Raw genomic sequence first — 25,381 nt, 5'->3', positions numbered from 1 at the left:
TGAGACTAGGATGACTATGATTAAAAGAAGTCTGCAGGGGGCTTCCCAGGTGGCGCAGTGGTTGAGAGTCTGCCTGCCAATGCAGGGGACACGGGTTCGTGCCCCGGTCCAGGAAGATCCCACATGCCGCGGAGCAGCTGGGCCCGTGAGCCATGGCCGCTGAGCCTGCGCGTCCAGAGCCTGTGCTCCGCAACGGGAGAGGCCACAACAGTGAGAGGCCCGCGTACCGCAAAACAAACACAAAAACAAAACAAAACAAAAAGAAGTCTGCAGGTGCAAGCATGCTGCTACTATATAGCATTACAGTTGCACGCAGCTGTAACAGGCAAGACCAACCAAGCCTAGTTCTTTCTACTATAATACTTTCATGTGTGTGTGATGGCTGACACTTAGAGCAGGAATCCACAGGCCTAATGCCTTGAACCCCCAGAAGGCAGGACCCATCTAAAGGGCTGCCACTGACTGGGGCCTCCATGGCATTTGAGCCCAGTGTTATGAGATTTCTGGATTTAGAAAAGAAAGGGGAAACCCATATTTCTATGTAAAAGCTCCCAATTTCTAAGCATTGGCATCTAATTCAAAACATCATGTGCTAGACAAAACCTGTCTGCAGGCTTCCTGTGCACTCCCCAGCGCTGGGCATTTGTGATCTCTGAAACTTTCATGGCATCATATTGCCTTTGCATTGCCCTAAAGTTAGGGTCATAGTTTTTCTTTTATATTCTGCATAGCTCCTAAGAACATACTCTATGTTTGGTAAGCAATGTCTCTTAAACAGAGGTAAGAAAAGCATGGCTGTTGCTAATATCCCTGTCTGTCTGTTTTTAAGCTTTGATCCAAAGGAATAACACCATCGCCATATTGCCAAGTTCCCTGAACCATCCTGTTCAGAACCGAGGCAGACTGCTAAATGTGAAGCTTTACAGTGTCTTTATCACATTTTCCTGCCCTTCCCATACTCATTCCCAATCTCAGTTGGGTTTATGGTTTCAGATTCACCAGTAACAGGTCCACACTAAGTTCCTTCATAGAAGAATTTGGGTGAAGGCAACCAAAACTATCTTGAGGTCCTCTGCAGCACACTCTATTCATTTGTCAATTCTGACAATATCTGCCAAGTCTTAACTTTCCTTCCCGAAAACTTTAAACATAACTTTTCTGCAAATATCCTTTCACATCTCCTCTGTGTTACAGATATTAAGGAATTATCTACGAAGATACTTGTACTGGGTTGAACAGTATTCCTCTAAAATTCATATCCACTCAGAACCTCAGGATGTGATCTTATTTGGAAACATGGTCTTTGCAGATATAATTAGTTACGGTGAGGTCGCAGTGGATTAGGGTGGGCCCTAAATCCAACGACTGTTGTCCTTATAAGAAGGCCATGGGAAGACACAGGCAGAGACTGCAGTGATGCAGCTATAAGCCAAGGAATGCCAAGCATTGCCAGGACCCACCAGAACCCTAGAAGAGGCAAGGAAAGAGCCTTTAGAGGGTGAATAAGCAGGCTGATAACTTGATTTCAAACTTGTAGCCTCCAGAACTGCGAGAATAAATTTCTTTGTCTTAAGCCTGTATGGTATGTTTTTTTTTTTTAATAAATTTATTTATTTAATTTATTTATTTTTGGCTGCACTGGGTCTTCGCTGCAGCTCGTGGGCTTTCCCTAGTTACGGCGAGCGGGGGCTACTCTTCACTGCCCACTGCGGTGGGCAGGCCTCTCATTGCGGTGGCTTCTCTTGTTGTGGAGCATGGGCTCTAGGCACGCTGGCTTCAGTTACTGTAGCATGCGGGCTCAGTAGCTGTGGCACACGGGCTTAGTTGCTCTGTGGCATGTGGGATCTTCCCAACCCAGAGCTCGAACCCACTTGCCCTGCATTGGCAAGCGGGCTCTCAACCACTGTGCCACCAGGGAAGGCTTAAAACAAAGTGTATGGTAATTTGTTGCAGCAGCCCTGAGAAACTAATATAACAGCTAAACACCTTCTTCTCTTCTTTGCTTGTAAACTTACACTACCCAGGATCTGGGGATGGGCTTTATCTTTCCGTACTTCCTGAGGCATGCCATGTGAAATGGGACAAAGAACCCAGGGACGCATTTCAGATGGTGGGGACGTCTTCCATGGAGACAGGAAACTGTAGGTGAGCTATCTGAGGTCACAGACTGGTTCTAATTTAATTCTATGTCTGGGGCACCTAGCACAGTCCCCAGAGTAGACATTAAAAAAATAATTGGCATGAGTACATATATATGAATTAACAAATGAAAAAATGAATGGATGAATTAAAACAAAGCAATGGTGAACAAACCATTAAGTTTATTAACTTAAGGTTCTTTTGTGAGGACAGTGGGTCAGGGCAGAATGTTCATGATGAAATTTGACTAGAAAATTTCTGAAAGTGGCTGGTAGTATTTTTGTCTCTGTGATCCCAGTGAGTCACAATCTTAGAGGCGACATGCCCTCCTCCAAGGAGGCATCACTGGCACTTCTGGGAGCACTTCACGCAGGACTACTGGAGGACTCCAACCAGTCATTTCCTAAGCAGCCACTCTCTTTCTCTGTCCACTCCCTCTCCCCAGAAGCCAAGCAACCTGCCAGACTAGGTTCTAAAATTTTTAATTTCAAGATGTCAGTAAAGCAGACATAAGAGTGGGGGAAAAAAATCATGAATTACACTTCTTCAGTGATTAATTTAAAAAAAGAAAAGGACTCCTTACTTTTTTTTTTTTTTTTTTTTCTTTTTGCGGTACGCGGGCCTCTCACTGTTGTGGCTTCTCCCGCTGCGGAGCACAGGCTGCAGACGCGCAGGCTCAGTGGCCATGGCTCGTGGGATCTTCCTGGACAGGGGCACGAACCCGTATCCCCTGCATCGGCAGCCGGACTCTCTACCACTGCGCCACCAGGGAAGCCCAGGACTCCTTACTTTTTTAACAGCTCTGCAGGGCAATGATCTCCCCACATCTTCATCTGTTGAAAACTTATTTAATTTCCAGCACAGATAACTTCGATGCCTGAGCTTCCATATCCCAAAGTTTCTTCCTCCTCTAAGCTCTCCTTACCCCACAACATTCCACCATCTCATGGCTCCTTCCTGGTTCCATCTTGAATATATCAACGGTCTTGTGTTCACTACTAGACTGGTAGACTTCTTTTGCCACTCATAGCACTGTATTCATTTTTTTGTGTACCCTGAAGTACCTAGTATAATACTTTATAATGGAAGGCAACCAAAACCTATCCTATCATTCAACTGAATATAAATTGTTTCTAGAACTTTCCAAAAATAATTAATTGAGCAAAATCATTTTCTTCCTTAAGTTCATGAGGTGAGATAAAAAATCTTTTTATACATCTTACTCCTGAGATACTAAAATCTAATTTGGAAATCACACCATCCATCCCAGAACTATGTGTCCAAGCTATTTTGGAAACATCTCACATCTGTCTTCTTGAATTCCTCCTGTCACATCAGGGAACGCTCAACTGAGAAGAGAAGACAAGAAGGCTAGTGAATCACTAAAGGGTGTTTGAAAGATTAAAAGTAATTCAGCAGGACAAACCAGCTGAACACTGGGTCTTTTCTATATCCTGGAATTTTTTTTTTAAAGGGATGGGAGCTTTCAAAAAGCAATTTAAAAGTAATTTATGGTTGAAATTACCAAAATCCATTCCACATAAAATGAACATCTAGAAGACGTTTCGGAAAGTTAATAATATAAACTTATCCAAAGCTCTAACACTCTTAAGCTAGCTAAGGCCAGAAATAATTAGTGCTGCCAATTGTGTTGACATAATTAGGTTTGTGCCTTGGCTTTTGCCCTCACCAGCTATCCAACTTGCAAAAGAGTTCCACTTTGCTTGCCTCAAGGCTGGAAACCAATCAACTTAAGACAGCAAAGGATTCAAACTCTCGAGCAACATGGTTCAACTTACAATGCAAGGCAAAGTGTGAAGGTAAGTGAAAACAAAATGGTCCTTTTCCTTAACCCTGGCTATTCTGACTTGTAGACTTAAAAACTCAAACACAAAGAACGTTTGTGACACACTGAACTACTGGCCCCAACTCTTCGTCCCTCCCTGGAGCCTAGAATACAAATAAGAATCACCGTATCCAGGTGTTCTGAACAATTATTTTATACAAGTTGTGCTTACCTTTTCTATTTCTAAAGCTGTACTGATGTAGCAAACCTCAAAGTATGCATGTTTGTGGTCCAGCTCTATCTACCCAACCAGCAAACCGATAACATTTATGGAGCCTGTCACTATGTGTTACGTACTGTGTGAAGAGGTTCACATCCACACGTAATGAAGACTTAGCTCCTACTTTCATGGAGCTCCAAGTCTAAACAAAAACTTTCCAGTAAGGTTACAAACTGCTGAGAGGAATGTGATAACAGAGAATTGGAAATATTTCCTTGAGGTACAGAAAAAGGACTTTCAACAGCTCAGAGGGTCTAGAAAGGTTTCACAGAGAAGATGAAAATTGAGCTAAAACTCAATTGTTTACAGGAATGGAAAGGTTCTCTAAAATATAATTTTCTCTCTTTCAGATTATCAGGATAATCTAGTTGAAGTGGATAAAGTCTGATGTATTCAGCCACTGGTGCCACTAGCCTAGGTCTCAGAACTATGATACAGTGGAAAAGCGCTGGATGCTAGGTCCAAAGATCTTGGTTCAAGTCCCAGCATGGCCACCTGAGTGTGAGAGAGTATCACAAACAAGACCTGGCACCCAGAATTTCACTGTGCCTTCCCCAGAAATTTGTTAATCAGTATCCCCCCTCCACTGTGAGGCAATATCATCAATTAAGTTAAAAATATGTACCCAATATCAAAATCAGGCATTGATTAAAATATAATATTAAACGATTTACTCAACACATCAGGGCCATTTGGAGATATATGTAGATAGCTTTCATTTCTATTCAATTAGTCATTATTTATTTACTAAGTTTACCTGCTATATTTCAGGCACTGACAGCATAAAGATGAAGACAAACCAATCCCTGCCCTTAGAAGATGCAGAAAGTCCTAACCAAAATCAGAGCCCAACGTATGCAGACCAGGGGTGGAAAGGGGGGTGGGGTGGGATGAATTTGGAGACTGGGATTGACATATATACACCACTATGTATAAAATAGATAACTAATGAGAATCTGCTGTATAGCACAGGGAACTCTACTCAATGCTCTGTGGTGACCTAAATGGGACGGAAATCCAAAAAAGGGGATATATGTATTCATAAAGCTGATTCACTTCACTGTACAGCAGAAACTAACACAACACTGTAAAGCAACTACACTCCAATTAAAAAAATTTTTTTAGTATGTAATAAAATCAGAGCCCAAAATATAGGTAATCCGTAATTAAGAGAGAAGTAAACTTTTATCTCACTGCTGTACGGATAATGATTATCACTAATAATGATAAGCACTAATATTTATTAAGCTCTTGCTATATGCCAGACACTGTTCTAAGAGCTCTTCAAAGATGCTCTCACTTAATCTTCACAACAGATCTATGCTAAAACCCTACTAGCACTCCCATTTTACAGTTGAGAGGCTATGCAAATTGCCTACATGGAACCCAGCTGAGGTTTGAACTCAGGAAGTTGACTCTAGAGCCCATCCTCTCAATGATAAATTGATGCAGCATTGGGCCCACTGTTGCACCACCTAGATTTGATTTTCTCGGTGTATATTCTGCCTTTGTACACTTTAGTAATGAACCTAATTTTGAAATGGCTATTCCACAAGATCCACCCAGTTTCATACTTTGTATCTTCAATTTTATTAAGCCCCAAATTAAACCTAAGTTACCTGTTGGTATAAACTAGGTACCCTGGTAGTAAGTATCAGAATGTTGTGTCTTTCCAAAGTTTTCATGAAGCAAACATAAAACACCAGGTGATTAATGGAAAGACTACACACAACCTGACCAACCTATATTTAACTGAGCCATCATGCTTACCCGGGGCCACTGAGGGGACTGCATCTCTGGCAAAACCTGAACAGACTTAAGGTTCCCACTTTCAAGTACCAAAATGATGCAACACTTTCTTTTAGAATCCAGGTCAGAGCATTCTTTTGAACTTTTCTAAATTCCTATGAAACTCAGTAATTCCGCTGATGCTTCCCCGCCAGCCCCCGCTTCTAATAACCTCTTGCTTCTCAAAGGACAGACGACATAGGAGGAAAAGAGGAGAAACATATATACATGATTGACTGTGCAAAGAAAGTTACTAACATGCCGACCTGGGCAATTCAGAAAGAAAGGGAAATAGAAAGTGGTCAATCTCTGGGCTGGGCAGTGCATTTTATTTTATAAATAGCATTTTATAAAAATATCTTATAACTTGGAAAGCGTGCCCCTAAGGTAGAAATGAGTCTATTTATTTTTCCAGGCTCCCCAAAGCACAGTCTACGATAACTGGGTCAAGATTTAGTCATACAACATGCACCACTGTGATGAATATTTGCTTCGCACACAGTGAATAAGCAAGTATGTACACTTTGTATATATGTAAAATGGTGCTGCATACTAGTATCTTACAAAATACTTGCACTTATTTCTTTTCTTTCAACAATTAGTATTTTGTGTTTATTTTACATATATATATATATATAAAAACTCATATATACTATATAAAACATATATAATAATGACTTCACCTTTGGAAGTGTTTAATTTAAATTGACTGTGGGACTTCCCTGGCAGTCCAGTGGTTAAGACTCCGCACTCCCAATGGAGGGGGCATGGGTTTGATCCCTGATCGGGGAACTAAGATCCCACGTGCCACATGGTGTGCCAAAAAAAAAAAAAAATTGACTGTGATCATTGTGAACACTAACAGTATGTTTCACTGGAAAGATGAACTCAAAAAAAATACCAATGCTGAATAATCAATTATTTTATTTTACTCGCTAATTTATGTGATCTGTGTGATCATGAAGTAAAGAGGTGTCTTTTCAGTTGGAGTTCACAACTGGCTCTAAGGAAATTCCAAAAGAATTCCCAAATATTGTTAATATTCTGAGGCATTGCATTAAGCTGAAATAAAGATCCCGAAGTGATGATTTTGAAGGGATAGCTTCTAGCATTTGTAAAAAACTCAATCTCACAGCTTCAGAGAGTTGGGTCACAGCTAATACACTTTTTCAAGCACATCTGATTCAAAATGTCTATCCTTAGCTAGCCATTACGGGCCATCACCATACTGCCATCCTTACTCTAAAACTCAAGGTCTTCAAAAGCGACTTTAAGAATGAAAAATGAATGTATCCTCTCAACATGTCAGAAAACTCTAATCCAGTTCACATCACATGCCAAGCCCTGTAATGGGTTCTGTAGAGAAACCCCAGCAGCAAGTAACACCAGGACACCGAGCAAATGAGTGGTGAGCTGAGGGGACCCTGGAAAGGCCCCCTGGAGAGAGTGGCAGTGGACCAAGCCAGTGTACAGGTACAGTTTAAACTTGGTGCTCTTGGGACTTCCCTGGTGGTCCAGTGGTTAAGAATCTGCCTTCCAATGCAGGGAACGCGGGTTCGATCCCTAGTCTGGGAACTAAGATCCCACATGCCGTGGGGCAACTAAGCCCGCACGCCCTGAAGCCCTCACGCCACAACTAGAGAGAAGCCTGTGCACCACAACAAAAGGTCCCGCATGCTGCAACTAAGACCTGATGCAGCCAAATAAATAAATAAATAAAATAAAAAATAAACTTGGTGCTCACCACCAGCCCTTTTTGACACCAGCACTCAGTAAGTGAAGGCGCCAGGGATAGAAATACCCTAAACACTCAGCAGCGAGGGAATCATTAAATAAATCATGGAGCTTGAAGAGGGTGGAACAGCATGCTTAATACTTAAATTCAGCCTGAGGTAGAAAAATGCTATATCCTGATATGAACTGATTTGCAAAATATATACTGTGGTGGAAAAAGCAAAGCATTTATAAAATATGTAATGTGTCAATTTTTTCTTGTTTTAATTTTTACTGTGGAAATTTTTAAACATACAAAATGAGAGAGAACAGAATAATAAACCCTTATGTACCCACCTTTAACAAGGATCAGCTTATGAGCAAAATCCCATATACAATATTATAGTATAATATATTATATTATACTATAATATTTTAGTATGTATCTCTAAATGGTAAGGACTCTTTAAAAATATCATTATAAAATTTGGGTAAATTTTAATATTTATTATAAATGTGGGTACATGCCTAAAATGGTTTCTGAAAAAAAAAAAAACTAAAAAAAAAGTAGTGGTTGTCACTGGAAAAAAGGGGGCCAGAGTGAGGAACCGAGGAGACTTTACTGTTACTTAATACCTTTCAGTAAAATTTAAAATATAGCTACAAAAGGGAGCACAGGGCCTGGAAGAGCAGCAGAAAGGCTGCCACGACGTGGGGAAGACAGTGTGGCCTCAGTGGAGGGCGCTGAACACACGAGGTTGAGTTTGAATGTGAGACACTCAAGGAGCCATTTATATAGATTCAAACACTAGCAGGTGACAGTGTCCATCGGCTACAGGATATGAAGTCTCTAAATGTGAAAAGTAATAGAGAGTTGTGAACTCAGTGACATTACTATACATAATTACAATTCCAATAATGTGCAGATCCAGGCATTTCTGAGATGAAATGGGCTCATCTCAACCTCCCTACTGCCATATCCAGCTACAGGAGGCTGATGAAATCTATCATTTAAAGCACTCTGGTTTTAAAGGGCACTTCAAAACCACTTTTTTTTTGTTTTTTTAAACAAGTTAATGTCTTACTTTCTCCTCTTTTCCCATCTGTAGTCCTTGTAATTTCTCTGCCTTATAGGTGGGGAAAATGTCAGTTCCTTCCCTGGTGGTTCTATCTGTTACATCTGTATCACATTAACAGAGCCCTGGGATCCACCAGAGGCAGGGTTAGGTTAAAGAAATAAGCCTTTGTGAACGCTTGTTTACAGTGAATTCAGACACAATACAGTTCTCCAGTCTTTTAACCTCATGATCAGTAAAATAGGGGCTATGAGAAGATAAGATTAAAAGTAGCTGATTTTTAGGACCCTGTTCATTTCTGTGACAATTTTCACTCCTCTGAAAAATCCAAAGATGTTACAAAATATAGACAAAAGTTAGGAAAGACTGGTCTCAACTAGACTAGTTAAAATCCAAAACTTCTAAATATATGTTAAAAGAAACACTACTTTCTCACTTTCAAATATCACTTGAACAAGGCTAATAAAATGTTCCCCAGTAAAGGTCAAAAAGGAAATGTCTTTAATGAATAGACTTTCAACTTTTTAAACCTTAAACTTTTCATCAGCTTGAGCATAAATAAAGTTTTTCCAGAGAATTTTAAAATACTTGGTTCTCTTTTTCAGGTTATATCTTGCCCCTGGCAAGTGTTTCCCTTTTATTATTTTCCTTAACAAAACCCAGCATTTCTACATAGTATATAGAAATAGTTCACCTAACCACTGGCAGTATAGTTGCTAAATAGGTGATGTTTTACTGTACTTAACACTGGGGAGCTATTTCTTTTACAAAAATGCTTCCCGGGACAAACAACTTACGTATGAATCAAAATAAACCGCTGAGGAATCTAATGATATTTTCACACAAATTGCCCAATTTTACCCCAAGAGGCTCATGTTCTTCTCTACCTGCAGATGAAAATTTGGGGGAGGGGGTCAGTGTAGAGATTAATTCCATCAATAAGGGAAAACACCAAAAGAAAGTGGCCACCGTAGGCTACACCTTTCCCAGGTACCTGTCTCATCTGCGGAGCTGGGGGAGGCACTGTCTTGGGACAGGGTTGTCCAGCTGGACTCCTCGTCGCTCGGTGCCAGGTTCTGGATCCGGTGGAGTGCACAGTCAGTTTTGGCCCCCGTTTTAGGGTGATCCTTCTTGGTCTCCGGGCTGGATGATACGGTGGCTATCTGGCCATCTTCAGGGCTGAACTGGGGTCTGTTTGGTTTCTGCAGCAGTAAGTCGCCATTCCCAGCGACGGTGGAGGCCTGGCTCTGGCTTGGCTGGGCCTTCTCTTCCACAGCCCCATGCTGGTTTCCCAAATTCTGCTCGAGTTCTCTGGTTGAGGTTTCCAGGTCTGCATAGTAATTCAGGAAGCTCTTGGTTCTTCGGGGCTGGGAGGGTAAAATCTCGCAGCCCGAGGAATCCCGTGGGTGGGGCTCTTTACCCTCTAACTTCTCAGAAGTTATGTTGATGACTGCAGTGGGGCTGACGTTTCTGTTGGGGTCCTGCTGCCCTTGTTCCGCAGCCTTCCGGAGCTGGTTCTCTCCATTTTTCACCAGCTTGATGTTGGCAGAGCCATTTCCCAGGAGGGGCTGTGCGGCCGGATCCGAGAGGCCCATCGCCGCCTGGATGTTAGTTAGTGCATATTTTTTCCTGCATTTGGGGGGTGTGCTGTTCTTGGTTTCTGTGTGTTTGATTTCAGCGTTCAACAATTCATTGTGGGAGGAACGGAGATTAAGGGTGTTTGGTGGTGTGGCTGGGCTATTCCGATTCGTGACGTCTGTCGTTCCGCTGCTGGCCATAAACACTGCCAAAGTGTCTACACCTGAGTCAGCTGGAAAAAAAAAAAGAAAACTGGTCATTAGACGCCTGGCATGATTAAACTACTTAGCATAGAGAGTGAGCAAACATTTCTATACAGAAAATTGAAAGAACCAATGCTTCCGTTGCAGTTTTGTAGAAGGGACCCATTTTCCTCTCTCTTTTCAACGTTTGCTCATACATTAAACAGGAGCAAATAAAAGGTTTAATGTGAATACACAAAAGCCAATTTATAGAAAAACTAGGAGGTCTGAGGGTCCACATTTTACTTAAAGTAAAAAAGTATCTCTCTTTTGAAATCATATAAAAGCATTTTCTTCCAGCAGCTGGTCTTCGCTTTTTCACAACCTTGCAAATCATCCCCTTTCTAAACATTTACATCACATTTCTATTCTGTCGTTCCCTCAGGCAACAAAAAAGTTGCTCAAAAATCCTCTGGGGCTCCAGCTTTCTTAATGAACCTGAAAGGTCACTGTTCAATGAAGCACCATACATCCAAGGTAATTTTTCTTCACCATGTCTAGAAATTGTGTTCTGAACACCAGGAAAAATCAAACCTCCATTAGAGTTTGATAATGTCTTGTGAACATTTCTGACCTGGGCTTACTCTTTGTACTAAACAGAAATTTTGGAGAAATGGCTTAATTGCTCAAGAACATACATACTCACATAAAACTATTACTAATAATGTAGCATTGAGCCCTTGGCTAAAGACGTGTTAGACTCCCCAAAGGAGTCTGAATATATTCCACTGAATTAAAACACAGACTCAGCGGTTTGCAGTCACCACAAGCCCTTGCAGAACTCCTAGGAAATTATCTGACAGTTGCATTTATCTCAAATATTGTTCACACCACCAGTGATTTGTTCCATGCGTCTCTTGCTAGAAAGACAGAAAGGTTTCTCAGACTAGAGGGGAATAAAATTCATCAGCAAGAATTTCTAAGGTTTCAGATTTCTCAGTCTATAAGGAATGACTTCTTTCTTATCTGATCCCTTGCCCTCCAGAGACCTCCGTGGGCTCTACACCAGCAGTAGATGAACCAAAGCACAGCTCCCAACATTCCTGAAATTGTACTATGACAACTCCCTCTTCCTCCACCAGGCAAAACAGAGACCTCCGCAGGGAAGGAAGGTAAGAATGTTCTACTGTTCGGAAGCTTAGAGGTATCCCTTTCCATCATCCGATACTCAGGATAAGCTATTTTAGAAAAGAGTCACCCACTGATTCTAGAGTCTGTGCGCTTCTTGGAAGCTAGGGAACATCTGTACACTCCAGGCAGTGTCCATATTTACGACAGAATGACCATATGGCCCACAGAGATAGCTAAGGCTGTAACCCAAAGTGGTTAGACTTTGGGCCCCATTCTTTAGAATTATTATTTATAAGGATTCCTGCTTACCCAGCACCTACTGCACTTGGGCTTCATTGAGAATCTGGTTTGTTTTTCCCTTTTAAACACTATTCTGATGACTAAATTTTAAACAAAAATGTATACTATTTTGGCTACTACTACCATTTTACAGAAAACATATTTCAATTTATAACTCAACCTCACTCCAGAGCAGCATTTGATATGAAAAGGGTCCATATTGAACCCACATGAAGTTTTCCCTGAGACACACAACCATAACACAGGCACACAAGAGAAAATTACACTTAGACTTCTGGGTATTTAGAGTGACATTATTATAAAAAATCTGGCAATCTGCTGGCTTTTTAGAAGGTATGGCAAAAAAATTGCTATGAGGCTATTTTACGATGTTAGATACTATATCCTAGCAATGTTATTAGGGAGAATTTTTTTTTTTACTCTGCTTATAATTATAAACATTTTAAGAAAGAATACCATCAAAATTTCTTGGTGAGTTAATATTTAAGTAGCTTTTATACCCTGGATGTGACAGATAAAAACCCTGAGCCAACAGAGCTGGAGGAATCAGGCTCCCTGACTTCAGACTATACTACAAAGCTACAGTAATCAAAACAGTATGGTACTGGCACAGAAACAGAAATGTACATCAATGGAACAGGATAGAAAGTCCAGAGATAAACACACGCACCTATGGTCACCTAATCTAAGAAAAAGAAGGCAAGAGTATACAGTGGAGAAAAGACAGTCTCTTAAATAAGTGGTGCTGGGAAAAACTGGACAGCTACAGGTAAAAGAATAAAATTAGAACATTTTCTAACACCATATACAAAAATAAACTCAAAATGGATGAAATACCTAAGTGTTAAGACTGGATACTATAAAACTCTTAGAGGAAAACATAGGCAGAACACTCTCTCACATAAATCGCAGCAAGATCTTTTTTGATCCGCCTCCTAGAGTAATGAAAATAAAAACAAAAATAAACAAATGGGACCTAATGAAACTTCAAAGCGTTCGCACAGCAAAGGAAACCATAAACAAGATGAAAAGACAACCCTCAGAATGGGAGAAAATATTTGCAAACAAAGCAATGGACAAAGGATTAATCTCCAAAATATACAAACAGCTCATGTAGCTCAATATCAAAACAACAAACAACCCAAACAAAAAATGGGCAGAAGACCTAAATAGACATTTCTCCAAAGAAGACACAGAGATGGCCAAAAAGCACATGAAAAGATGCTCAACATCACTAATTATTAGAGAAATGCAAGTCAAAACTACAGTGAGGTATATCACCTCACACTGGTCAGAATCAAAAAAATCTACAACAATAAATGCTGGAGAGGGTGTGGAGAAAAGGGAACCTTCCTACACTGTTGGTGGGAATGTAAATTGGTATAGCCACTATAGAGAACAGTATGAAGATTCCTTAAAAAACTAAAAATAGAGCTACCATATGATCTAGGAATCCCACTCCTGGGGATATATTTCTGGAGAAAACTGTAATTCGAAAATATATAGGTACCCCAATGTTCATTGCAGCACTATTTATAATAGCCAGGACATAGAAGCAACCTAAATGTCCATCAACAGAGGAATGGATAAAGAAGATGTGGTACAAATATACAATGGAATATTACTCAGCCATAAAAAAGTAAAAAAATAATACCATTTGCAGTGACATGGATGGACCTAGAGATTGTCATACTGAGAGAAGTAAGTCACACAGAAAATGAAAAGGCAACCTTTGGAATGGGATTTTTAAAAAGGAAATAAATAGGCACAGAGGGGGACATGATTAAGGTGTCAGATGTGAACAGTGAGGAATGCACTCCAGGATCTGGCCTGAGGAGGGCAGGAGACAGAGCCGGGAAGAGGGTGAAGAGCTAGGGGAAAAGGAAAAGGCCAAGGGGTCAGAGGTCTCTGAAAGGTAAGGGAACAGGTGTGACAGGAACAAGGGATTTCTCCAACCCTAGCTGCATGCATACCTTGGGGAGCTTTTTAAAAAGCCCAGAAGCCCAGGCCCCACCCCCTAAGACACTCCCAAATTCTGATTCAATTAGTTTGGGATTGGGCCCAGTCAGGGTATTAAAATGAAATGTTCTTTGGGTGATTCCAGTGTGTGGCCAAGGCTGAGAACCACTGCAGTAAGAGAGATTTGGAAGAAAAAGATGATACATATGCATGTTAATGATTTCAGAAGCTCTTGGAACACTCTGGTCACACATGTCATGTTCCTTGTACATGCACACATTCTCATCATCCCTCCCTCCTTCCTGGCAAATTTCTGCTCCACCTTTAAGATTCAGAGTAAATGTCACCTCTTTGGGAAGCCTTCTCTTGCCCCTCTAGACCGATTCCAGGGCTGCTTCTTCTACGCCTTTCATAAATCTATCTCCATTTCTCCATAGCATAACAGCATTCCTCACACTGTTTTATTTTTAACCTATTTGAGTTTATCACTAAGCTGTGACTTCCAGCAACAAGCACAGCAGCCTATCATGCAGTAGGCACTCAGTAAATGTTCGTAGAATAAACTGTTGAATAAAATGAAAAAGACAAGTGTTTCATTAACATCTCAAGAAATGTTTACTTAAAAAGCCTAGGTTAAATTTTTGAGTTTCTTATTAAAGATTGAAAGGAAACCACCATTACTGCCTAAATAGTCAGCGGTAAATTCATTTTTCCTTTCCTTGAAAAAGACTAATGCTCTCAGAAAGGGAAAAGGTGATCAGTGGTCAGTTATCTCAGCTTTCCCCCCGTGCAAGCAGCATCTGGGCAAGATTTAAAATAAAATCCTTCAATACTGTCTAGACCAATTTATTTTGTTCCTCAGTCTCAGCTCAAGAAAATTCCTGTTCAATTCTGTCATAACTCCCCAAAGAAGAAAAGACTATTTAGAGTCAAATAGCCTTTTTTTTTTTTGACCCAGAGCAGACTGGTGTACTTCTTTGCCAAACATGATTTCTCACCAGCTGTGATCCCAACAGCTTAAAGTTCTCTGTGCTTTGGTGTGAAGAAAACTGGAGGCCCAGCAGAGGCTCTGGTGCACACAGCACACGTGCTCCTGTCACCCTGTGATCCCCATCACCCAATTCCGGCCCTTCCTCTGTTCCTTATCTCCTCCTGTTTACCATCTGTATCATTAATAACACTGAACAGAAGAGAATTAAGTAGAATGGGAAATAGCAACATAACAGTAATATAACAAATTATGTTGAAAAACAGATGTGCTATGGACGTGGAAATGAAAGGATATAGAATGAAAGATGCTATATTGAGACTCTAATCAAAAGTCGGTGTATTTAAGCTGATTCCATTTTTCTCAGCCTCACATGATTTTACTATAGTTATAGATCAAAGAAAACTTCTTATACTACTCCCTATAAACTGGGGAAAGAGGGGAAGTTAAGTCCACTAGTGCACGGGCTGGATGCTAACTGAGAATTCATGGCATTGTCATTCTCCCAAATTCCCTGCCTGGAAACCTGGGACTAGCCCTTCATGAGTTTCTTATCCTACCAAATTCTGTCACTTTTACTGGAAAACGTTTCTCCAATAAACTGAGTTCCCCCTTCTCACCATCTTTATGGCTGCTTTCAGGTTCTCACCACTTTAAGTTTCCTCCTATACCTCCCAAGCACAACAGTCTCTCAAACTCCAGTCTACGCTGACACAGTTCTTCCTCTGCAATTCTAAAAACAAACGGACTGTGCAATTCTCAGTTTAAAAATTTCTACAGGGGTTTCCCTGGTGTCGCAGTGGTTGAGAGTCCGCCTGCTGATGCAGGGGACACGGGTTTGTGCCCCGGTTCGGGAAGATCCCACATGCCGCGGAGCGGCTGGGCCTGTGCGCCATGGCGGCTCCCTGTTGTCCAAATTAAGCTCAGTATACAAGGCACTTCAAATTCTCCTCTGCTAGCCTAAATCTACCCTTCCCATCACATCTCCTGCCACTGCACCTCCCCCTCCCATCGTGGTCCCTACATGACAGCAACAGTGAACTTTTCTGAGGATGCTAAGCCTCTTCACAACTCTTTGCCTCTGCACATAGAATTTGTTTCCTCTGCCCGGGAAGGTCCTTTGCCCTCATCTGCTTTACCCTTGCCCTATTTCCTGCCTGAAAACTCCTATAAATCCTTCAAAAGCCAGCTCACATGTCCTCCTTTAGGTCTTCTCTGACTCCTGAACATAATCCTCTGTGCTAGGTGTGTGACATGCAGTTCACATCAACACTTCTATACTATACTATAATATCAATTGAGAGATCTCTCTCCCCTTCAACACTGCAAGTGCCTTGAGGGCAGTGACTGTTTTGTTCACTTTTTATAACGGTTTTATTGAGATATAATTCACATACCATAAAGTTCATCTTTTTAAAGTATAATTCAGGGGTCTTTAGCATATGCACAGAGTTGTGCATTCATCACTACAACCTAATTGCAGAACATTTTTATCACCCCAAAAGGAAATCCTGTGCTCATTAGCAGTCACTCTCTATCCCTCCCTCCCCTAAGCCCCTGAAAACCACTAATCTACTTTCCGTCTTCATGGGTTTGCCTGTTCTGGACATTTCATATAAACAGACTCATACAATATGTGGTCTCTGTGATTAGCTTCCTTCACTTATGTGTATCCTTAAGGTTCATCCATGTTTTAGTATGTATCACTACTTCATTCCTTTTTATGATCAAATCAAATTCTACTGTATGGATCTACCACATTTTGTTTATCTGTTCATCAGTTAACACAGGTATCTGGATTGTTTACACTTTTTAGCTATTATAAATAATGCTGCTATGAACATTTGTGTACAAGTTTTTGTGTGGACATATGTTTTCAATTCTCTTGGATATATACCCAAGAGCGGAACTGCTGATTGTAATTCTCCTGTGATGTGCACACGTATATATAGACATACATACCATACGTATACGTGTGTGTGTGCGTGTATAAAACCTTGGGAGGAACTGCCAGGCTGTTCTGCAAAGCAGTTGTACCAGTTTACATTCCCACTAGCAATGCATGAAGGTTTTGATTTCCCTACATTCTTGTCAACACTTGCTATCGTCTCTTTTAGATTATAGCTACCCAAACAAGTGTGATTTAATTTTGATTTGCATTCCCCTTTCATTTTTATATTCCAGAGTTTCCAGTTCCTTTTACAAAGCCTGGCACATAAGAGCACTCAATAAATGTTTGGTTCATTAATCGTTCACTCATTTATTAACTAAATATTTTTCACTCATTCACTAACTAAATACTCTCTGAGCATCTATTACATGCCAAGGTCAGGAACACAACAGTGTACAAAATAAGCAAAATGAATGAGGAATGAGCAAGCAAATGTCCATAACCCTGAGGGTCTGTCTTCAATACAAAGGTGGCTCTGACCCTGGATATCTCGAAGGTGAATGGGACCCATGACTTTGCCATCACCTCCGCATCTATTCATCATGATGTCTTGAGCAAAACTCACAAAGATCCAACATCAATTCAAGAGGCTCGATTCCTATTCCAGAGCTCAGTATATGTTCAGAGCTAAGAGTGTGACGAGAGCTCATATTATTACTGCTGTCACTCTCCTGCATGCACGATGCACAAACATCTGTTATGACCTGGCATGTATTTCCTTCTTTTCTGGTAAAAGCTTCACAGTTTTTCTTGAGAGTCAGCCTCCGTCCACGCTCATTCATTCATTCAACAAATATTTTTTCGTGCATTACTATGCGACAGATACAGTTCTAACTGCTGAGGAGACAGCAGTGAACAAAACTGACAAAATTAAGATATCTGCTCTCACAGAGGAATTCAGCCCCTGTGTTTCAGGCAGAGATGACTCTACCCCTTATTCACGAGGTCCATGGCCTAGGCCCAGCCAATCAGAGGAGCACATCTCCATGGCTGTGGTCACTGGTTCAAGGAAAAGCATATGACCAATCCTAGGCCTTCTGCCAGAATGATCAGAAGAGAAGTGCTCTCTTTTCTCTTCTTCTTGAACTAGAAGATTTATAAGCCTAGAGCTTTAAGAGGTCACCATGAAGAGACACCTGTGTACGTAAGACCTAACAAACGGGCAGAGAGAGCCAGGAAACAGAGAGAAAGTGAACATGCCCTAATGACATTGCTGGAATCCCTGAAACGAGTCATGCCTGAAACATGAGGCGCTGGGACTTCCAGGGTATTGAAGCCAATAGATTTTCAGCAACTAAAAGAGCTGTAGTTAATATAATGCACAGAGTATTTTTTATGAAGCCTAACTAAAATTAGGTAAGCCAGGGTCACTTTAATTTCATGGCTAACAAAGCTTTCCTCAAACCCTGAGTCGCAAAGATCCCAGCCCTGAGATGTAACCCCATAACTCAGGTGACATCCTAATACAAACCCATGCTGGAGCCCGGAGTTAAACCTGCCCTCCCCCCTTCTCTTTTCTGAGTCCTCTAGCCTCCTGTCAAAGAAAGTTTGTCAGTAATGACAGGAAACTCCTCTCTTCAATAACCTGCTGCTCTCCCTCTGCTCCCTTGGCATGTTTAACAAAATTAGAAATTGACAAACGGGCCGGGGAAGCTCAACGCCTGACCAATTCTTAAATGAGACTTCACATTTTCTTCATTTTTTTTATTTTTCTGCTATACAACTTTATTTCCACTGAGGAGTTAACAGCAAAACTTCTGCCCTGAGGAATGCTGCCTTTTGAACTAGACCTCAAAGTATTAAGGAAATGAAGTAAACTCAGATTTTTTTTTTTCTTTTAGGAAGGAGAGGCAAGATAAAGCTGGTTTCCTGAAATTACTCATGAAAGTAAACTCTCAATGTGACAAAAATGATAAGAACTTCTCTATGAACAAAGAAGGCAAAGGTTATTAGGAGGCAACTTGGGTCCCTGGGTCAGAGAGATCACAGGATTAGAACCTTAGAAGTTTTTAAACCAGGAGGACAACCTCCCCAGGCTCTAAGATAAAGAGGTGATTTCACCCGCTAGGTCTGACCCACCTAAGGGGTTTCCCATGCCCCATTCAGCTAAACTGCCTGAGGGCTCACTCTGCTCAACATTCCAAGTGGATCTGAGGAAAGTCAAGAAAGATGCACCAAACACTTTTCTTCAAGAAACTCAGACAGGGCAGAGACAAGGATACGTTATTAACAAAACTCCCAATGGCTAAAGTACGCACAGGGTCTTACGAGAAGAAGGTATTAAGGATGAGGACAGAGGTTCAAGGAAAACTCCCACAAAAGGAACAGCTGAGCTGGGTCTCGAAGGATAGGGTTAGGGTTAGGGTCCACCAGTGGACAAGGAAGAGAAAGGCACTCCAGGTGGGAAATTAACCTGGTATTCCAACATCACACCCGGCAGATGTAGTCACCTTGGGATATTATATGCTTATCCCAAGGATATTTTCTTTGCTCAGTTTCTAAGCTGTTTTCATCATTTCATCTTCTTCTAAATGATGTCTTCTGAAGACAACTGTATTTTTTAAATATAGCTCTAGAGTTTTATGGCCACGTTTGATTAACATAGTGATCAAGCTGGTTTAGGTGAGGAAAAGTAGGTAAGCTAAAGTAATAACACAGATTTTCTTGAAAAACTGATAAGCTGGCCTCAAGTCAATTCCAAAAGAGAAAAAAAAAAAAAACATTAGACAATGGCAGTGTCCTTGAAATAGGGTAATTACTCCACTATGTCACAGGCTGAGACCTACTCGGAAGGGACTCCCATGTTGAATCTCGAAGGTTCAACAAGAATTTTCCAAGACATATAAGGGTATACATTCTGGCATGTTTGTTTTTTTAAAGGCTCTTTGTAGTCACAGCTCCTAAGAGTTGAAAATGGGCTTGAAAGCAAACCTTATCCCAATTATTGGTCCATGCTCTACTTCACTAGCTGCCATTGGATTTTCAGGTAAAAAATGGCTGGAATGATACTCTATTGAAATAAAAATACCGTTTTCCTTGTAAAATGTGTTACATCCTATACCAATGCATGATAGTAATAGGTGTTATTAAAAACCACACTGGGCTTCCCTGGTGGCGCAGTGGTTGAGAGTCCGCCTGCCGATGCAGGGGACACGGGTTTGTGCCCTGGTCCGGGAAGATCCCACATGCCGCGGATGGCCGCTGAGCCTGCACATCCGGAGCCTGTGCTCCGCAACGGGAGAGGCCACAACAGTGAGAGGCCCGCGTATCGCAAAAGAAGAAAAAAAAAAAAAAAAAACCACGCTGGATAATGGTTTCATTATCTCTTATATAACTACCAATGAATAAAGCAATTTGAGTAACAACAGTTAAAGTGAATAATTGGTATAACAAAATATAGTGACAATGAGAAATTTCTATAAGTTATTTGATTAGTTCGCCTCTATTTAGAGGAAAACACATCGTTTACATGTTTGCCAGCTTTATTCTTATGTTTCCATGCTGAGTCTATTTTGCAATGTAATAAAAGACTTTAAAAGCTAAAGAATTCCTAGAAGGAATTCTTCTCAACACTTAAAATGTATTCGTCAAAGGACACATGTATTTGCTTTGATTTTGCAAAATTAATATACTTATTCAAATATGGATTTACAAAGAAAATCTACTCCCTGCCCCTAAACCGGCTTCTAAGAATTGCCTCTAAGTTCCTAATTTTCCTGTGTGAACTTAGGTTGGTCACATTGTTTTCAGCTGTCTTTAATAAAAGGATATTTCTGGTCACTCAACTGCCTCTACTTAGCTTAGTGTTTATTTTATTATGTTTTAATTTTAGTTCTCTGTTGAGATGTAACATGCAGTGTTATATAAAGGAGAAAAAGACTTGGACATACTTATTGAGTTTAATTTTAGAATTTAGGGACATTAACATCTATTTGTCCATGGTTTACATTTACTTATTTAGAAACTCAGAATTTGCGGAGTGGTAGGTGCCCTAACAAATATAGAATCTACCTAGATCTATTTGCCACTTACAGTCCTATATTATGTTTAATTCAAAATGTCGTTGCAATTGCTTTTTTCTTATTATATTATTATGAGGCTAAGAATTAAATCCCACACCACATTGTATGCAGACTAGCATCCATCACGACACAGAGGAAGGGGCATACAATGAAATTAATTTGGTTTTCTTATTAAGGCCTTAAATTAATCAGCATTAGATCCAGGGAAAATTCTGAATTGGGAGCTCTATTCTAGACAAACCCCGCAATGCCTAAGATGCTGTTTATGGAGACTCACAACCAATGCCTCCTTTGTTCAAATTTAACAGTTCACAGGCTACAACATGCAATCCTACATGGCAAAATGTGACAGAGTTTTAGTTTTCTGTTATAGTCAACTAAAATGTTTTCACATTATGATATTAGTAGAGTCATGCAATTAATACATGCATACAGTTAAGTTCAATTACTTCTTCTATCTTATTTTAAAGATCCACCTTTCTAGTACGTTAGTGAAAAACAATAAAAAAGCCAAAACATGTTATTACAGTAAATCATAAGTTTAACATCAAAACAATTATCTAGTATATATATTTGTTAAAGTTTTAATAGTCAACTAGTATGCTGCACTGAAACATGTGAAAGTATATCTGACCTGGAAGTATTTCTGACATGGGTCACTGGACGTCAGCAATGGTGCAGGAAATAGGTTATAATCTGAAATCTGAAAAGAGGGATCATTTGAGAAATTAAAACCCCAAATAACAAAGCATGAAAGGAAAAAAAGCATAGCATTGAAAATTCTTCTAAAAGCTGTTAAAAATATTAAGCAAACCTTGGCAGACAGTGTCCAAATTTGGTTTACTTATAGTTGGCCAAACCACTTTTGACTGAAATTTGAATTCCTGCTTAACCACATTTCCCACAAACATTTCTTGAGATTTTTTTCCATGCCAAGTTTAAGTTATCTATCTATCGATCTCAAGTTTCCAATGCCTTTTCTCATTAAGAACGCACAATTCAGAAGCCAGTAAAGAAAAAAACTGGTAAATTGCACCACATAAAAATTTAAACCTTCGGTTAAGGAAAAAAAAAAGGCTATAAACACAACAAAGACAAAAAACAAACTGAAAAAAAAATTCATTACAAATGAACTCATTTACAAAACAGAATCAGACTCACCGACATGGAAAACAAACTTATGGTTACCAAAGGAGGAAGGTAGGAGGAAGGATAAATTAGGAGTTTGGGATTAACAGATTCACACTACTATATATAAAACAGGTAACCAACAGGGACCTACTGTATAGCAGAGGGAACTATATTCAATATCTTGAAATAACCTATAATGGAAAAGAATCTGAAAGAGAATATATATATATATATATATATATATATATATAAAAAACTGAATCAATTTTCTGTACACCTGAAACTCAACGTTGTAAATCAACTATACTTCAATTAAAAAAAGAAAAGTTCACACCATAGATGACATAAAAAGGTAAATTCCCTTTATATAGAATGAGCTCTTTGAAATTAAGAAAAATATAAACAAGCCTGTAGGAAAATGAGCAAAGGACAGAAACAAGTCCTAACAACTAACCTCACTCAAAACTGAAGAAAATGCAAATTTAAGTAACAACGACTTACTAGTTTTCCTGTAGCTAACTGCAAAGATTAATAAGCTTGATAACACATCATCTAAGGCAAGGACACTGGAAATAGGAATTTCCAAATCTCGCTGGTAGGAGTAAAAACTGGTAAAACTCTTTGGAGAGCCATTTAGAAATATATGAGCAAAGTTAAAATGCATGGACCCTACTGCTCAGCAATTCCTTTCCTAAGAATTTATTTTACAAATAAAATTACATAGACTCTACTGTTCTAAAAGCAAAAGATCAGTAACAACCTGGCTGTTCATCAGTGGATTAAGTGCTTCATTAAACTATGATGCAGCCATACAATAGAGCACTGCGCTGCCATTACAAAAAAATGAATCGAATCTACATGACCTGATACAAAAGGGGCCTTAAGACACATCACAAAGGTAAATAATATGCATGATCGAATTTGAGTAAAATTTTTAAAAGCATATACATATATATATGTGTGTATGCATTTACACACACACACTTGCATTTACATAGAACATGTCTTAAAGGAATAATAAAGAACTAGATACACTGGTCAACTGCCAGTTTACCACATTAGATACATAACAAGGAAAACTGAAAACAGACTTTGTTTTCAATGAGTTGCTATCAGGAATGTCACTTAGAATAACAAACCACTATATTAATTCAAATGTGGATACTGCATGATTCCATTTACATAAAGTACAAAAACAGGAAAAACCTATCTATTATGTCAAGATAGTTTGCCCTGGAGGGCAGGAAAGGGGAAGAAGCAAGAAAGTAGCCTCTGGGATGTTGTGATGGTAATATACTTCTTGATCTGGATGTGAAAATTCATCAAGATGTAGCCTTTTGTGTACATTTCTGTATGTTTACTATACTTCCATGAAATGTTAAAAAAAAAGTTAAATGTTAGTGGTTTTCTAAAGCATTATTCAAGTTGAGAAACTTTATATTTGCAAAGACTAAATTCTAATCTAACCTTTCCAAACTAGTAACCTTTAATGGGCATTACTTCCAACTTATGATTTAGATAATGACCTGACAACCTTGTCTACTGGTCCACCATACATTTTTAAATTATATTTTCACATATTGTGGGTAAGGCTCATTACTTTGGTATAATTAACAGGGTGGGCTTAATTTAAACCGTCCTGAAACAGCAAGAGATGTTTCTTCTATGTACCTTTGCTTCTGCCCTATATCTTTCTCAACTCCTTAAAAGTATTTCACAATTCACTTTTCCTTTCTTTCAGTTTTTGTCTTCAGTATACCTTCAGTTATAAGCATAGCAGATATGAGGTGACAGCTATCAAGAAAATGAATACCAATAAAGTAGAAAGAAAGCTAAAAAAAGGCTTTGCAGGAGTATTTTGAAAAGGCTTGAACAAAAATTAAAAATTTGCATATCTTAGTTTGTATTATACTTAAAATAAAATATTCATTTTTCCCCAACACAAAACAAACTCTGATTTCTGTAAAGTGAAGAATTGGATATTCTGCTAATCACTTCATTTTTAAAAAGGCCCTGAGCTAGTATTATCATCTGACCAATATTTAATCCATACGTGCCATGAATTATGCTAGTAGCGTGAAGCACTTCAGTGAACAAAAACACATTCTTCCCTCTTTTGGAATTTATAGACTAGTTGGGGAGACGGATATTAATCAGAAAATTAATCAAATCAGTGTGTAAGTATATATGTTCTAGAGGAAAAGAATTCAGTTCTATGAGAATATGTAATGAAGAGCCTGGAGAGTCAGGAAACATTCCCCTGAGAAAGTTAACTTTATGTTGCAATTTGCAGACTAAACAGGATTTAGCAGGATAAAGTTATTAAACACCTAAACGCTACGCAAGGCACTCCCTAGCCCTGGAGATGAAGCACAAAATGCAGAACTATTTTTCCCTAAGTGCTTATATCCTTGATGAATAAATGTAATGTAGTAAAACAGTTTCCGAGGACTTTGCAGCATGCATTAATTCTACATAAATAATAACCTGAGAAAATATAAAAGCACTCAAGTATGGTTTTAAGAATAGTCTATAGCAGGTAGCCACTAAGAGCAACATGGAGCTACTAACACTTGGAAGGTGAGTTTTTAATTTTATTTAAATATGCAGTTGACCCTTAAACAACGCAGGTTTGAATTGAGCTGATCCACTTACACCCATTTATTTTTCAATAATGAATACTGTTGTAGTCCTGCATGATCTGTGGTTGGTTGAATCCTGGGATGTGGAGGGAATGCTTAATCCCTGAGCAATCCCAGTATTGCTCAAGGGCCCAGTGTCATTAATTTAAATATAAGTTTATAAACTGATGCTTGACTCTTTGGGGGAAACATTTTAAATAAGTTTGGAACTTCTTGGGTAGGTAAATCTACTTCCAACTCTAAACTTTATGATCAAGTATTTCCAGTGAAAATTCTACATCTGAGTTGAGTGTTAAAACATGCTGATTTTGGAGTCTTTGCATGCAAATAAATGTAAAATATCTCAGTAATTTTAAAACATTGATTACATGTTGAAATGATAACATTTTGAATATAATAAGTTAAATAAGATGCATTGCTAAAATTAATTTCACCCATTTTTTAAAACGTGGGTACTAGAAAATTTCAACTTACATATGTGGCTTGAATTATATTTCTATTGGAGAAGTACTGACCTAGAGAATGTAGGTGGATTCTGAAACTTTACCCTACTCAAAATACTATCTTCCTTTCCCAGAAAAAGCAAAGCAAATGCTCCCTCAGCTGTAAGCTAGAGGAGGTATACCAGCTTTCAGAGGAAGTGCCTTTGTTTCCATAAAAATCACATACTGAGTTGCCAAGACACCCAAGACCCAGGGTAGGCCACCACAAGCTC

The 25,381-nt window shown here is 39.4% G+C and overlaps 1 protein-coding gene across 23 annotated transcripts in view; it reads right to left on the bottom strand.

The window, feature by feature from the left end:
• The window catches only part of APBB2 (amyloid beta precursor protein binding family B member 2), a 374,271-nt gene that overhangs the window by 177,105 nt on the left and 171,785 nt on the right, over nt 1–25,381 (bottom strand). For 19 of the 23 annotated variants that reach the window (XM_029235015.1, XM_029235014.1, XM_029235019.1 and 16 more), the window contains 2 exons: nt 21,528–21,596; nt 9,777–10,592 (listed from right to left, as the gene is read on the bottom strand). The exons of the other annotated variants lie outside the window; for them this stretch is intronic. In XM_029235015.1, the coding sequence (XP_029090848.1) occupies nt 9,777–10,592; nt 21,528–21,546 (835 nt within the window). In that variant the 5' untranslated portion in view covers nt 21,547–21,596. The remainder of the gene's footprint in view (nt 1–9,776; nt 10,593–21,527; nt 21,597–25,381) is intronic. 23 annotated transcript variants of the gene reach the window in all.

Source organism: Monodon monoceros, unplaced genomic scaffold, assembly GCF_005190385.1.
Source record: "Monodon monoceros isolate NGI ecotype Baffin Bay Population unplaced genomic scaffold, NGI_Narwhal_1 Super_Scaffold_20, whole genome shotgun sequence".
Lineage (NCBI taxonomy): Eukaryota > Metazoa > Chordata > Mammalia > Artiodactyla > Monodontidae > Monodon > Monodon monoceros.
The sequence above is the reverse complement of the archived record's forward strand: the minus strand, read 5'-3'. Positions and strand labels throughout refer to the sequence as shown.